General features: G+C 40.9%; 1 protein-coding gene across 3 annotated transcripts in view; it reads right to left on the bottom strand.

Moving 5' to 3' along the window:
- MYH15 (myosin heavy chain 15) overlaps positions 1–15,912 on the bottom strand; it is a 45,349-nt gene extending 29,437 nt beyond the window's left edge. Inside the window, exons 1-15 of one of the 3 annotated variants that reach the window (XM_027744180.2) lie at positions 15,773–15,912; positions 14,603–14,706; positions 13,965–14,108; positions 12,136–12,292; positions 10,671–10,698; positions 9,720–9,813; positions 8,498–8,518; positions 7,799–7,891; positions 6,294–6,357; positions 6,103–6,201; positions 4,144–4,247; positions 3,583–3,721; positions 2,870–2,988; positions 1,649–1,798; positions 607–777 (exon numbers count right to left, since the gene is read on the bottom strand). In XM_027744180.2, the coding sequence (XP_027599981.1) occupies positions 607–777; positions 1,649–1,798; positions 2,870–2,988; positions 3,583–3,721; positions 4,144–4,247; positions 6,103–6,201; positions 6,294–6,357; positions 7,799–7,891; positions 8,498–8,518; positions 9,720–9,813; positions 10,671–10,698; positions 12,136–12,292; positions 13,965–14,108; positions 14,603–14,706; positions 15,773–15,866 (1,581 nt within the window). In that variant the 5' untranslated portion in view covers positions 15,867–15,912. The remainder of the gene's footprint in view (positions 1–606; positions 778–1,648; positions 1,799–2,869; positions 2,989–3,582; positions 3,722–4,143; positions 4,248–6,102; positions 6,202–6,293; positions 6,358–7,798; positions 7,892–8,497; positions 8,519–9,719; positions 9,814–10,670; positions 10,699–12,135; positions 12,293–13,964; positions 14,109–14,602; positions 14,707–15,772) is intronic. The other 2 variants (XM_027744181.2, XM_027744183.2) reach the window with 2 other exon arrangements.
- Between the last annotated feature and the right edge of the window lie 452 nt (positions 15,913–16,364).

The raw sequence follows: 16,364 nt of genomic DNA, 5'->3' as shown, positions 1-16,364 counted from the left end.
GCAGGGATAGATGCTGTGCCATAAAACATGGCAGAGAGATACAAAGGGAGATATGGCTAGGGACAGCTGTGCCCACCAGGACCACGCTATACTCACAAAGGAGGGAAAAGGAAAGGCATATCCCATGCTGGGGAAGTGGTGAGAGGTTTCTACCCTTTCCAGGAAAGAAAGAGCACAAAGCATTTTGTACATCAACATGTAATGTGAGAAACAGGAGTCTCACAGGGAGAGGTACAGGGCATGAGACTGAAGCATGGCATTTACCCTGAAAAGCTGACAAGTTTGATGTTAAGTATATGTGGAACAAACTAAATGGAAGAACAGCAGGGACAGAGAAAGACAAAAGTGCAAATCGGGGAAGGTTATACAGCTGTACAAATTACCAGTTACAGCTTGTGGTTACAGTTCACTCTGTAATGCAGACTTACAGAGGTAAAACTGAGTAGCCACAAATACTGATTTTCCTTTGATTCTATACTGTGTGTAGCAAATCAAGAAACTTGTTCTGCTGTTTATCCTACTCTGTTCACTGGGCCATGAAGACATATCCAAGGGAGCATCATGATTAAAACCAATTCAGTAAGTATTCCTTAGCACTGTACATACCTTCTCAATCAAATCAATGCAGGCCTGCAGGTCCATGCCAAAATCAATGAATACCCAGTCAATGCCTTCCTTCTTATACTCTTCTTGCTCCAGGACAAACATGTGATGATTGAAAAACTGCTGCAGTTTCTCATTAGTGTAATTGATGCACAATTGCTCAAAGCTGTTAAACTGCAGAAAGAGATAAAAAAAAGAAGCATTTGCATTGCAGTTAACTGTGGAACAGCAAGAAGGAAACTGTTTACATCTAAAACCTTCTAAAGAGTAACTGGTTGAGAAACTACTGAGCATAAGACCGAAGGCAAGGGAGGAGGAAGTTCAATATCAGACAGTCAGCAGCCCACATTTGTTCAGGTCTCTCAGGATGCACATGCCTGTCCTTCAGCAGCATGCCACACCAGTCTTGTAAAGCAGAGCAACGCATTTTTTGCTCTGCATGTATGGAGAGCAACATGTAGCAGCAACAGCATTAAGCACTTATCTTCAGGAATGGATTCCGAGAAACAAGAGCTGTGACATGCCTTTCTCACATACACTCCTGTACAACAACGATAGAACAACAGAACAACCCAGATTGGAAGGAAACCCTGTGCTATGGCCTGTTGAAAACCTCCAGTGACAGGGGTTCTACCAAGCCCTGGGGAGGCTCTTTCAGTGCATGATTGTTCCCAGTGTAAAAACTTTCTTTCTTACGTTGATATGAAGATATATCTTTTATATACAAAGAGGAAGGAATATCAAACCCTATAAAAGATTCTTTCTCTAAAAAAGAAAGAATGGGAACAATACATTCTCCTAAAAACAACTCAAAGCATGTGAGATGTTGTCCCCAGGAACTATTGGTGAGTCCAGCTGTGCTAAATGCTGAGTGGTTTTTACATTTGTTCATAAAAAACCCTATATAAAATCATATACACTATATGCTTTATGGCTTTCTCAGCACTTTGCCTCCTGTTCATTTAGAAAAAGGAATACCCACCCAAGAGCTATCGTTTGACATCTTTTATGTCCTTCCACCAAGTCCTCACACATTAATACTCACATCAAAGATTTCAAAGCCAGCAATATCCAGGACTCCAATGAAGAACTGTCTTGGCAGCTTAGTGTCCAAGGTCTTGTTGATACGGACCACCAGCCATTTGAACATTCGATCATACACTGCCTTAGATAAGGCGCCAACAGCATACAAAACCTAAAAGACATGTTTCAAAATACCACTGTGTGAGACAAAATCCACTGTGGAAAACAAGGATTTCAGTGCACTAGCCTGTTTCCACATCTGCTTACAGTTTAAATGAAATTTCACAATGGTTCTTATAATCACCAGGGCATACTTAATACAACACGCAGCTTCTCCTATTATATCTGCTGAATTTTTTTCAAATTATTGCTATGTATATATGTGTGCATACTAACGTACATAAAGTGCTCTTAAAGCACCTCTTTGGAATAAGCTGGACAGCAAGTTGCAAATGATTTATTCACTTATACTTCTGGAAGTTAGCTATCAGAAAGCTCACGTGCCAGATGCCAGCCATGATGTCCAGAGCTACTGCCAGAACAGGGGGTGAGGTCTGTGCTCAGGTTGATCACTGCCATTTGCTTCTAATTTTTGAGGGATGCAACAGCGTGAGCAATAGGAAAAGAGTGTCTAAAGTCTCTTCTTTAGCCTATGTACAACTACACCATTGGGACAGACCTCTCTGAAGCAGTTTTATAGTTTCTCAGCCTGTCTTCAAACAACAACTTTTATTGTAACCAAAATGCTGCAGTATCTTCTACAGCTGCAGCAGTGCTAACCAAGGACTTTTTTTGCCTCCCTAAATTAAGAGATACCTTTAAGTGGATATTGCCTTTAGCTGATTGAGGTCACACAGAGCTTAAAATTACATTAATAATGAATGAGTGATGAGTGAATAAATAATCCATGTCTCAACTCTTCCAGGTAACTATTCGCATCCAGAATTAGATATAAATACCCATGTGGTTTTACTGCACCTGGTTTCCTAGAGTGGCTGCTACTTACACATCAGAAAAACAATCCTATCAAAGGCAGTGCTGGCCACTATTCCTTTGTCAGTCTCTTTACCAGTTTCCCTCACTTTCACTGTCTATTCCACCAAGTTTGGGGATATAAAATGAGAACAGGTACTAGAGGCCCATGTTAATATTTCTAGCAGTTTTCTGTCTCTGTAAGATCTAGCAGATGAATTCTGAAGGCTTGCAGGGCAGGTTTCCAAGTATCCTGAAAGCTTCACCTTACCTGTTCAACACTTTGACCTTTGGTCACATACTCGTTGCCAACTTTCACTCTAGGGTGCAACAAACCCTTAATCAAATCTGAGGAGTTGATTCCCATCAGGTAGGCAGCTTTGTCAGCACCTGGTCAAGAAAAAAAAGGTTTCAACTGGCTTTAAACTCCTACATGGAAACATGCCTAGCCAAAAAAAAAAAAATAAAATGGAGTACATCCACTTCCAAAGAGAAAGTGGATAAAGACTTTGGTCTTTTAATGATTTGTGTCAGGTGTGCCTGTACTCTCCGTTGTGGTAGAGAAGATCATCTAACTATACCCCAATTGCTGCAAGAATCACACTTAAGAAACTCTTCAAATTTAGGGAAAAGAACATATCTCCGCACTGATTGTAGATAGTTTCATGTGCAAGAGAAAATAAAGAAGCAGGACCTGCAGACAGGAAAGAGAAAGCTAAGGCAGCAACATTTTACAGCCATTTTGTGCAAATGGTCTCAAAAAGGGAATTTGATCCTGCTGGTCTGACTGTGCATGTTCACCTTCTGCTGAGTAAGGTTACCCACCACTCATCAAGCCTGCTACAAATAAAGCAGGAGCACTCTTGATTGAGCGGGAGCTACAATGCGCAAGAACAAAGCAAACAGGCTGCTGCTTCCTCAGCACACTGCCTGATACATGCCAGAGTGTTGAAGGTGAGGAGAAATTTTAGGTGTTATTCTTACTTTCAGTGCCATCAGCCTCTGCCTGCTCTTCTCTGGGTCTTTGTTTGAATTTCATATTCCCAAAGTGCATGATGGCACCTGTGAGCTTGTAGGAACCAGACTTCTCATCAGGTACAAATCCCAAGATGTCCATGGCTTGCTGTGAAAAAGAAACAGGTATTTTTTCACTTCCCTACTCAAAAGCAATGGTGTTTTGCAGCCCCACAATCTACCTTTGCTGGCAGATATTACTATTTTGCTGAAGAATGTTATCACCCAAAGCAGCCCCAGGAACACTCTGAAGACCCAGCAGTGGCTGGGAGCGGGGGAACAGTTCCCTTTATCCAGCATTTTATAAATTAAAATTAAAAGAATGTTGTGCCCATGGGCACATGGAGTAAGGCCAGATTCAAAAGCATGATAGTCTACCAGTCTCATGACCCCACAGTCTGAATAAAATTAAGACCCATTTCTGCTTTCTCTTTAGTAGTTCCAGTGACAGAAGTTAGGCTCCTCCCAGAGATTTTCCTCCCCACATGCACCTGATCTACGGAACCCAAAGTCAAATCCATGCAGGCTTACATCTGTTGCCAACAATTCTTCTCCATCATCCAAGTTGTCCACTGTAACTACTCCTTGGGAGCAAAAGTGGTAGTCATATGGGTTGGTAGATATCAGTAGCATATCTGTAAAAGAACTGCCAAGGTCAAAACTGCCATCCATTCAGGTTAACTTCAAAGATAGAGATCAAAAAATCAACAGGAATATGCCTTTTGCTCTGCACAACTGGGCTGTTTGGTTGGGTTTTTTTTCAACAACTGCAGGGCAGCAACCAACTCTCTTATTCTACTGTTTTAGTCTGAAGACGATAATTTAGAGAAAGTGTGAATAAAAAGAATATGGGAATACTGCATACACATCTATTAAGCATGTATTGTAGTATATTGAGTTTGTAATTTCCTGTATAGCCCTACTTTCTGCCTTGTGTGCCTGTAGGGGTAAAAATATCATCTAAGTAGAGAGACGTATGATCCAAGACAAGAAGGGTGTGCATAGTTTCCCCTTTTTTGTAACAGACTCACAAAATAGTGACTTCCATCACTCTTTGCAGAAGACACTTGCCTTTTGATAAACAAAAGTCTGAATACGGCTTGCTCTCTCTCTCCCCTTTCCTTTGCCTTCACATCAAAACCCACAAATGCAGATTTATTTTCTAGAAAGCTAGCTGGCTTCAAAACGACAGGCAGAGATCTGCTTCCTTAAATCAACAGAAAGTTTCTCCCACATTCAGCAGACCAAGGTTTGCTATAGATTTCAATCTTTTGTATACATGCACACGTGTATACTACATGTCCAAATATGCATGTATGCATGTAAATATGTCTATCAATATATGTTTATATAAAATCTTTTTGTCTATAAGCCTATCTCACTTTGCTATGTAGTCACTATGTTATATATTCATTTACCTACATTTATACTTGTCTATACTTATTGGTATTTATACTTATCCATATTTAGATATGTATATGTTTATATACAAGCACATACATTTCTTGTCTACAAAACAGAAGTCCCTGTTGCTTTCAGCCTCTTCAAGAGCCTGCAGACTTGCTCATGCTGGCCAGAAAGGTGTGTGCTGTTGTAGAGTATACAGTTTATGAGAAAGAGCATATTTTCCCAGCAGAGGGAATCTCACAGGAATCTCAGTGCAAAGCTTCCTTGAAATCTTTCCCGTAATGTAATTGTCATTAGTTAGGCCACATAAAGCTAAGAGTGTTAGGGACTTGACTAAGCACTGTCAGGATAACAAGACTTCAAAAGAGATCATGGTTGCTATGGCCTAGTGGGAGTTTAGGAGAGCAATAAAGTGATTCCACAATGTGTTTCATAAAATGTGTTCCTTCAGAGCACAAATTGAAGTCAGCAAACCACACCACTTAAATAACTAGGGAGGATTTTATTCAAAGCATTAGGAGACGGTAGCAGAGACCTCAGCTGCTCTCTGCCCTTCTGCAGTGGGTCTGTGGGACCACATTTAGCCAGGGGAATCTTGAAAGGGGTAATCACCACATAATCAGCAGCAAGCAGCTTTGAACATTCTCTCCTGCTACACAACATGCTGGGATGCCAGTTTTGTCGCTTGGGGCAGAAAGAGGAAACTAACTTTTCTTCATAGACCTATAAGTAGATCTTCTCATATGTGAAAATCTGGATAATTAAAGTTTTATTACCACAAATGCTTTTGGAGGCATAGCATTTTCCAGATGTTTTGAGACCTTGGATTACAGAAATTCAGTGTGACACTTTTTGCCTTTATACTGCTATGTTTTAAAAGTCTTAAACTTTAGAAAAATGGTCTCTGTTGCTGCCACTGGAACAGTATCTCTAAAAGATTGCATTTGACAGTGGAAGTTCAGTTTCATCAAGTAGAAGTGTCAGGGCCTTTCTGCACATGAGTTTGCCCTCAACCCCTCCTTAGCCACTGTCCATTCAGTTGAAGGTTGGTTCTTAAAGGCCTTGGATCCACATAACGCTTACCTAGTAGCTCTGGTTTCTTTCCTGACAGGATTTGGTAGAAGATGTGATAGTCTCTTTCGCCAGGTTGCTGGAAAATCACTCGGGACTTCTCCAATAGATCTAGTTGCACAAAGGAAAATTCAGTGAGAAAGGCTCTCAGAGCTTTCAGATGAGCAACGGTATTTTTAAAAAGGAGAGAGTTTTCTGCTTACAAATCTCAATATCAGCAGATGACAGCTTGCCTGTAGTTCCAAAATGGATTCGGATAAATTTACCCTAATTCACAAGAAGAATATTCTAATTAGTGCATATAATATACACAAAGGGAAACAAAGGATGCTGCTTGACGGCAATCATTTGGCCCAAAGAATCAGTTCATGCCAACTCCTTGGATTTGCACAGATGGATTTTCAACGAGAAATATCCAGCAATGATACTGTTCTTCTCCAAGTCTAATTCTGTACCTATAGCCATGTAATCTGCTTGCGGGGAAAGGATAACAGTACACTTATCTGCCAGGCTAAGATACAGGAAAGCACACTGCTTCCAGTTTCATGATGCAGGTTTACTGTAACGCAGGACTCAGAGCAATAAGCCTGGACTTAAGGGACACAAGCTCCTTTCTTTGGCTTCTCCTCATTTGCAGTCCTGAGTTATATGCAGCTACTTATGTCAGAAGGGTGGTGTGATTTTACATGGCTTTGCCCATTAAATTTGCATATTAATCCATCCCAATTCATAAAAAAATTAGTAGTTTTCATTTAGTTTCTCATATTCAAACACATAAACTTTTTAAAATAATTAATTTCTGTTCCAACTGACAAGCTCCTTTTACAATTGTGCAGCTTAATCTCTGTTCCAGCTGACAAGCTCCTTACACAGTTGTGTAGCTTTCCACAGATGCTTACAACCACACCTTCCAATTTAATTTTTAACTAGGTTTGTTAGGTAAGCATGGGCTCCAAACTCAGGCTGTCGTCCTCATGCCATTCTTTTTGGACTTCTGAGCCAATGTCAACCAATTGTGGCAGAGGTAAAGCTCCCAAACTATTACTGTACTGCAAACCTAATGGAAAGGAGGAGAGGCCCAAGGTCATGTCAGCAGTGAGGGACAAGCAGTGGGAGCTTATTGAGCCAAAAAGGTAGATGTTATGAATCAAAAGTAGGAGTACTGCTGCATGTGTGGGTCTGCAGAGAGGGATGATGTCAAATGGAGCAGGGACTGTGGTGTATTTCTGATACTTAAGTGACGAAGTAGTGTTATTATAGGAAGGGGGAGTGATTTAGGCTAGAAGAAAATATGGTAGGAAAATAAGGCTATGTAGCAGAGGCAGTCCTAGAGAAGATATGCCCTTCCTGTTCAGAGGGCTTCCTAAAACTTGGCTTTGCTTGTCTCCTGTTAATTTTAAACAATTTAGACATTTTAAAAAATTATTCAGGGTGGATCTTTCTTTGTTCCTTTTTATTTTTCAATCCTTTCAGTAGGTTTGGTTTTAGGTGTTGGGGTTTTTTGCGTGTTTGGTTTTTTTGGTTGTTTTTTGTTGTTGCTTGTTTGCTTGTTTTTGTTTTTGTTAGATTCTACTTAGTCATTCTCTGTGTGGAAATCCAATCATATTACTGGGTAAAATGTGAAGCAATTTATGAAGGGCTTATGACAGAGATATTATTAACTGGCCATTGTTGAATTAGACATCACTGCATTATGTTACAGACTTACAAAACGTGAGGAATTGTCGTTTCTCAGGGTTTTGGCATTTCCAAAAGCTTCTAGGGCTGGGTTTGCTTGAATGATTTGATCCTCCAAGGTTCCCTAGGAATCAAGATTGAAATACTATTGAGAAACCTACAGGCCACAGAGTCAGCTGTCAACTATACCTCAGCCATGCATTCACTTACAGAGTGGAGCCTCTACAGCAAAGTGATTTATTTAGCTTCACCCCAGGGGTGGCACAGTGTGAATGGCATAACAACAAGGTCATCAGGCAATTACAAGTGCTTAAAAGGCCTCAAACATCCTGCTGCTCCCTACTGTTTTGCTTTGTAGTTTTCACATCTTGTGCCATCTGCATGCAAAAGAAGTCACTGTACCTTCCCGTGTACTGTGGAGCATGTGGGGACATTGGCGTCAATGTGTGTAGGAGAGGGGCTATTGAAGACAGTGACAAGCGCTAGAATGCATTAGATTTGAAAGCACTCAGAGCTTGTAGTATTTGGGATTTGGGGGGATGAGAAAAGCTTTAACTGTCACTCGCACAGACTTCAGTTTGCTGAAGCGAATGACTTTGTCTGCCTGGGCTCCGGGGATGCTTCACTGGGGGAACCACACAAAGTGAAATGCTGAGGTTTGTGACACATCTGACAGAGCCCAGTACCATTTTGGCATGGAAAAGGTAAAATAGCAAGGCTGATGACTTACCCCGGTTTTGGTAGAGGGTTGCTGACGAAGCAGAAACACAATGGAGAGGAAAAAAAAAAGAGAGAATGTAAATATTATTATGAAGAACAATACAAAAGATAAAGATTAGCAACGTTAGCTGTCTTGTGAGCACCAACACACCAGTAGTAGTTTTTGAAGCCTTCAAAAATCATGTGTGGCGGTTACTTTGTATTAACCATACATCACAACGGTGCAAATAACAGATATTGAAGCTGGAAGATGTTCCATGTAGTTTATCAGCCCAGATTGCATTTTATTTTCATTATCATCACCCTTTTTTCCCCCCAAATAATCCAAAATTTTAAGTGCAGCATGATCTCATTGCCTAAAACTTGTCTGTTTGAATTTACACCCTTTTATTCTTGACATCTGGCAGCAGCCTCCTTTCCCTGTCCAGTTAGTTGGTGTTTTGGTTCATTGGTTCCTTCATCTCCAGAGCGAAACCACCATGAGCACCAACCATGTTTGCATGCAGAAAGCTGGCTCTGGACTACTCAGTCATTTGTTAAGAAAGCCTTGCAGGCCTCAGATGAATGTGGATTAGACTTTGATGGTGTGAGTTATGTGTATAGACTCAAAGCCTGGCTGAAATTTTGGTCTTACAAATACAGGTAATAAAAGTCAGTTAATTCACCATGCAAGAGCACTGAGCCTTCAAGTGCAGTGAAGCTCATAGCAACACAAGATGAAAAGTAGCATGAATACAGTATTCACTGTAACCTTAGAGAGCACTTATAAGAAAAACAGCACTTATCCAAACAGAGATACAGAAAAGCTGATTGAAAAAAAAAAATCTTTTGTCAAAACATTCCTATTTTTTGGTGAATAAAGAAAAGCTTTCACCACAACAGACATTTTGTTGAGAAGTTATAATTCTAGTCTTTTTGAAGACTATTTTCCTTATGAAAAAAAATTTCTTAATCTTTACAGTCTCCCCATCTTCTGACCAGCTTTAACACAATCAGAAGCAAATTTAGCACACACAAAACCTAAAACTCCTGGAAAAAAAAGTAGCAGCAACAAGCAACTGTCCAGAAACAGGAGAGTGTTTTCTGCTCCATCTGGAGTGTGGTAAGTTCATCTCTGCATTGCCTCTCTACCTTCAGAACAGCATGCTGTCAGTACTGCAACATGTGAGGTTAGTTGTACACAACAAGGGAACCTTGGGAGCCTGAAATAAGACAGCCACTGGCAGACTTACGTTTTTTTTACCAGTTTCACCCAGGGCTGCCACTGTGGCAAAGTACTGGATGACACGTTTCGTGTTGACAGTCTTGCCAGCACCAGATTCTCCGCTAGAGGAAGGAGGAAGTCAACACAGGCATTGCTCAAACAGCTGTAACTCATCCTTTCAACCCCTTTCCAGCCAGCTCCTCCCCTCAAGGCTATTCTCAGAATCACTGACTCTGACCTCTGCAGCCTGTTGTTTGGCCATTTCCATGGAAATCACATCAAATTGACTGAATGAAGAGGCGAATTCCTATGATAGCAGTGGCTCACTCTTCACGTGACTGGGCTCAGAAGTCCAGTCCAAACCTGCTGAGATTTCTTTAAGCCTTGAAGTTTTATTGCAAACTTCCAGACTGAGTATCTGAGGTAGACCTATATACAGCTAATGAGTTAGAAAAAGTACAGCAAAGCTGCAATAATTTGCCAGCATTACCCAGGAACACATATAAACTGTGTAGAGACACCCTCAAGTCTCCATCTTTCATGCTTGCCAGTAAATGGCACATCTCTTCTTCTCTACCTTGGTCATTTCCCTCTCTTTCGATGCATCTACATAACATTCTTAAATATATTTTGCAGCAAGAGCAACGGAAAAGAAGGACTCCTCTGTGTTGTGAAGAGGGCAGCTGCAGCAGGGCTAACCCTGGAAGAAGCTTCTCTAACTGCCTACTGAGTTGTCATGCTTTCTTGGAACGAACACTGGATGGGGATCAGAAATGGGCCAACCTCCACCAAACCCTTAGTTTCTCATGGAGCTCAAGTTAACCATCAGATGGCCAAATTGCCAGTTACTTGACTTGAATCAAGTTCCAGGTGATTTAGCTGAGATTTCAGGAGTCAACTTGTATTTTACTTCAGGTTTCTTTTTCTTCAGAGTTTCTCACAGCAACAGTCTCATATCAGTCAAAAAAGAAACACTTACGTGATCAGCATAGACTGATTCTCCCGATCTGTGGAGGAGGAAAAAAAGGAGACAAACTTAATAGGGTGTGCAAATTGCTTATTATAATTGTAAATGAGTACTAACTACTCCAGAATCAGTCCTTCAAGGACGGTAAAGAATCACATGAAGCAGAGATAGAAAGATAAAAACTAGTATCACCTCGAATGACCTCCTTCAGTGAAAGCCCTGCCCTTAATACTTCTCTTGAGTTTTGTTCAAATCAGTATTAAAGACCTGTGAGTCATATACATTCTCCTGTGTCTGGGAAAATATAATAAAGAAAGTAATTTCCTGTTACCAAAACGTTTCTTCTCTTACTACTGGGTGTGTCTTTGCTCACATCTGACCCTTCTGCTCCTTAAATACCAGACCAACAAAGTAATTTTGCTGGTTTTTCACAGACCACTCCTTACAATGCTGGAATGAAGCAAGCTATTGTCTAGGCCTAATGGCCTGATCAGAAACAAGCATTTATTAGAACACTTTGCAATGTTAATATATTATTAATTAAGTTCAGCAAATGCTAAATCATGGTAGTTTCCCAAGTCACTGCACCTCAATTCCTCTTTTCTTTTTAAAATCCCAGTCATCATGGCAGGCTACATATTGGATAGTCTTATCTGATAAAAGGGCTTTTCTTTGCAGCCACACACACATCCCCTCTGCCCAGCACTTTCTGTCCCCTCACAGCTGAGGGACTTTCCATTTTATTAAAACCAGGTAACAGCAGAATGTGTTCCAGTCAAGCCTCTTCGGGATTTACGCTGCCGCCTCGCAGGACCCGATGTTAACACACTGCTGCTGCCCCCTGCTGATAAATTCTTTTTTTCCCAGTAACTTGGGGGTCAAGGTGAGAAAATTCCGCAGGGAAATCGGAGTTGCAGTGCCACAGAACTGATGCCCAGAGCCACAGCACGTGGTGTGACAACGAGCCGTGGCAAGTCTGTGCAAGTGAGGTGCCCACAGCACCCTCGTTAGCTGGCTTTCACTAACCTTGGAATGCATACATCTTAACAGTGTTATAATACAGAGCCTAAACTGACAGTAAGTGTATTTTTGAGGTTGGGAAAACACAGATGTTTGGGACATGTGCCCATTTCTGTTACAACTACTTCTGGATATGGATTCACCCAGATTAGACAGCTAAATTTGTGTACCTTACAGATAAATCCATGTACAGAGCTTACTGTTACCAGAAGTACCACTGGAAAAGGCAGGGGGGTTTAAGAAAAATTATATATATATATATATATATAGAGAGAGAGAGAGAGAGAGAGAGAGATACACATACAAAACAAAAATCAGCCGACTGCCAAGCCCTGTTGCTTGTAGAGTATTTTCACATTTGTTACACGCTGCAAAAGCTCTCACAAACTTCCATCCAGTACAACCCCATCAGCTAATTAAAGCAAAACCCAGTGTGAGAGCAAACAGTGCCACTTACTCCGCAGCATGTCGTGGTACGCGTTATCAGCGATGGAGAAGATGTGGGGAGGAGCCTCTGAGCGCCTCTTCCCTTTGTATGCAGCAACAACCTCCGACTTGTAGACAGGCAACCACTTGTAGGGATTTATAGTCACGCAGAATAAACCAGAATAGGTCTAGAGAGGAACACAAAATAAGAGTAGAAAAAAACCCCCCTTTCAGTGAATAAGTAAAAAGTCATAGTTAACCAAGTGGGACCTGGTGTTGCCAGCTTCTGATTTGGGTTTGGATTTCAGCCTTCGATTTGAATTTCTGAAGATACTGGTCTGCTAATTGACTTTCTAATGGCAATCGATACCAAAACTACAGATATGGAAGTTTTCAAAAGGGGAAAAGTGGTTTTGGGATGTCAACCAGAATCAGAAACATCCCTTTCAGTAAAACAAAGGAGCAGCAAATAGACCTACATTTGATTTTCTGCCTTGCTACCCCACAAGAGTTGTTTCCTCCTGAAAATGGGCATTGTGATGGAAAGTTACAGTTTTCCCATTTGAAATCCATTCTTAGGAGGAGAAAAAAGCCTCCCATTATTACTTTCATGTGAGCACCTTTGGACAATTTCTGGTGGACGTTCAAAGAGAAAACAACTTCGTAGGGTTATATTCCAAAGATGTGGAGCTTTTTTCAGCTTTTAGAGAAACACAGTTGGTAAAAATTTATCTTTATAGATGTTCTTTGGACTATTGACAGTCCAAGTTCACTGGGGCCTGGATATTCTGAGGAAAAATGAGCTTCCACTTGTAACCTCAGGGAATTGGTGTCAGCAGGTACTTAGTCCAGCTTGAGGCAAAAATCTTCAAAGAAACCCAGTTGTTAAATGGGCACAATCACTATGTGCACATAGATTAATTAGCTCAGTTAAATTCTAAAAGTTTCAGGTGAAATCTAGGTCTTTTCCCCTAAAAATAGCATTAGGCCTTGGCATGAGTCCTCAGTCCTGTTTTCTACAAGAAAAACAATAAACCCCAACCAGAAAATGGATTAAAGCAAGATGCCAAATTTAACTTCCTACCTATACTGATCTACAAACAAAGCTGTGCTTTAGGCCATACATGTTCGTAAAGGGATTATTAGAGAAATGCAGAAAGTGTTTGACAATCAGAATTTAAATGGGAAAAAGTTGGATTTACTCTTCTGATGAACACCAAAAGTCAGAGCAGAGATTGGCTGGAAAATCAATAGATTTCTGACTGATTTCCAACACAATTGAATGCAGCAAGCTGAGAGCAAAATTCTGGCCCTTTAAAATTAGATTCTACTGAAGCTTGTTCTGGTACTGACAGAAATTATGTTAATCATGTCATGGGAAAGATACAGAACAAAGGGAGAGATCAGAACAAAACAAGACAGATGTTAGCACTGAAAATGAAGGGCATATAACTACTAAACTAAGATAGAAAGGCTCATACTTTAAAGAAGTTATGTTTGTAAAGAACTCTAAGCTTGAGGCAGTTTCTTAGCAAAGAAATCCCCATGGCTGGTGTTGACATAGACTAGTATGAGAAGATGAAAAATAAACTGGGTCTCCCCAATGCCTTGATAGAAGAAAATATGTCCCACACCACACCTCTCCTAGGCAAGCAAGCAAAACCGAGGAGCTATGCACCATCTTATTAATTTGATTTTGTCTGTATTCAGACACGTGCCAGCTCTGAGCAACTTCTTTCTTGAAAAGATGAGCAAGACCCTCAGTTCTGTGACTTATCAAAGTTGTAAAATGAATATGAAGAACACAACACGTTCAAACATGAAGTCTGGACTTGAAATACACCCTGTGTTGGCCCTTACGTAGATCATCCAGTTGCTGTAGCGCTTTCTCAGATTGTACAGCACAGACGCCTCGTTCAGGTGGGTGAGCATAGACATGTCCTCGATCATGTCGAATTTGGGAGGGTTCATTGTCTGCACGTCATCTTCTTTTATAGTCATGGTCTGCAAAGACAAATAAGTACAGAAACACTGGAAAACACTGGGATTTTCTGTTGCCTCACACATCTTATAGGAGAAAATATATATTTCCCCCTGTAGAGGGAAGTTCTTCAGCTCAGTCCATACATAATATCATTTGTTTACACAGATATCAGAAGCATGGGGGAAGGCTGAGATGACAAAACTAAGAAACATGATGATATGGCTGCAAAAGGAGCCATAAAATTTGGCTACAGCCTGGGTTTTACCTGTGGGGACCAAACCAGAACTGGCTGGTAGCAAACCTCCAGGCACAGACTGCCCATCACTGTATCACTGTTTTTCCTTTGATGGTTTTCTGAGTGTTATCTTATCCTGATGTGGTATCACTTACTGGGGCTTCCCTTTCACAGCCCATTTCATGAAACAGGCAACTGAGCTTAAACTAAGACAGGGAAATTCTGGAACTTGCAGCTCTGGCCTTGTTAGTCACAGATCAGACAAAACCAGTTTTGTACCCTTCCATCCGTTGTCTGCACAGTCACTTTGCCTTCACTGCTTTCTGTAATTTCAGCTTCAACGTAAGCTTTCTTTTCATCAGGAACCCAACATTTCTTCTTCCCTGTGAAATTGTGGAGATTGAGGGTTTACAGGCTTGCATCAAACAGTAACGCTATGCCTACCTAAGTGAGATTTCTGGGTTACTTTTTCTGCACAAGTGACACAAAACCTCTGGGACTGCAGCAGACTGGCAGTGCTGGGAAACTGCCTGATGAAGCAAAAAGAGTAGGGCTCCCAAATGTTGTCTCCCTTTGAAACTATGGCTCAGCTTCCTCTAGATCCTTCCAACACAAGGTGTCAAAATATTTCACTAATGCTGGCTAAGCCTCAGCCTCCACGGGAAATCCATAATCATTATCACCAGCGTGCAGATGGAGAAACTGAGATCTAAGCCCAAATTAAGGCGTAAGCTAAAAAGTCACACAGAGAATTTCAAATTGCGCAAGGAATTCAACCCACATTATTTGCCTGCCAGCCATCAGATTTAACCTTATTTCTTTATATTTTTTTCTGAGGTTTGTGTTGAAAAACAGCAATATTAATAACCTACATTGAGTTATGTATATGCCTTTTTAGAATTTGGAGTACCTGCACTAGACTTTAGGTCTTCAGTTACAGCAACTGTTGGGAATAGTGAAAGGCTAAAGTTATTGGCATATTTACACTTACTACTAAACTTCAGGGCTCATATAAACCTATTTCATGAAAAATAAATTATGAGAAATTAAAAGCTATCATCACATTGTCATACAGCCTGTAAATCAAACGAGACATCTAGTCAGGCCACAGAATCTCTCATTACTGAAACATCAATGTCTGTTGTTTTTCTCTCAAAATGATAGAGATGATTCCCCTTTTAGCAGAGCAGTATGGATACACCTCGCTTCTAAATCTAGATAATTACTCACCATAGATTATTTTTATTTTGTACTATCTGTAGTTTTTAATAGCTTTGCCAAATTAAGGAACCAGAACTTGGTTGAACCAGCTACCTCCAGCAGCAGCAGCACAGCAGTGACAAAGGAGGCTTTGCATCCTGGTTTGCTCTGCATTTCCTTAACTACACTTGGATGTAACCCTCATCCCTCTTAACCAACCACTGGCAGCACAAAGGTATTGCAACTCACCATCGAAGGCAACGGTCTGAGCCTTCATCAGCTCCTTCTCGCTCTTTCGGAGGTAGGGAGCAGCCTCCCCAAACTCTGACATATCGACCATCATCTTGGCAAGGATTCAAGGTGGTACAGCTCACAGAGGAAAAAGAAAGGCACCTGATCCACCAAAGAAAGAGGGGGAAAAAAACCCAAACAAATGTCTATGTTGTGAACGATCCAAGGCAATATAAAATGCTCAGCACAACATGGCAGGTGCGTGATCAAAGTGATGATTAATTTGAATCACAAATACCTGGGTTTATGATTAATGTTAATCACAAATACACAGGTTTGGAGCTATACTGCACCCTTAGTTAAACCCTTCCTTGGCTCAGCGTATTTAAAGTCACTCAGATTTTGCAGGGTTCAAAAACCTCGACATGGGTCACAGTTATCTCCACAGGAGAATTTTATCTCTTCTTCATGGCACATATGGTGCTTAGGAGCAGGAGGGACCACTTGAAGCTGTGACCACTTGAAGCTGTGATTTTAAAAACTACTTAGCAGGGGCCTCTTCTGGCCCCTTTCAAAACTGCCTGGAGCAGAGGTATGCTCTCATGCCGGT

Source organism: Pipra filicauda, unplaced genomic scaffold, assembly GCF_003945595.2.
Source record: "Pipra filicauda isolate LSUMZ 115617 unplaced genomic scaffold, ASM394559v2 scaffold179_size1759329_pilon, whole genome shotgun sequence".
In the NCBI taxonomy this organism is placed as follows: domain Eukaryota; kingdom Metazoa; phylum Chordata; class Aves; order Passeriformes; family Pipridae; genus Pipra; species Pipra filicauda.
The sequence above is the reverse complement of the archived record's forward strand: the minus strand, read 5'-3'. Positions and strand labels throughout refer to the sequence as shown.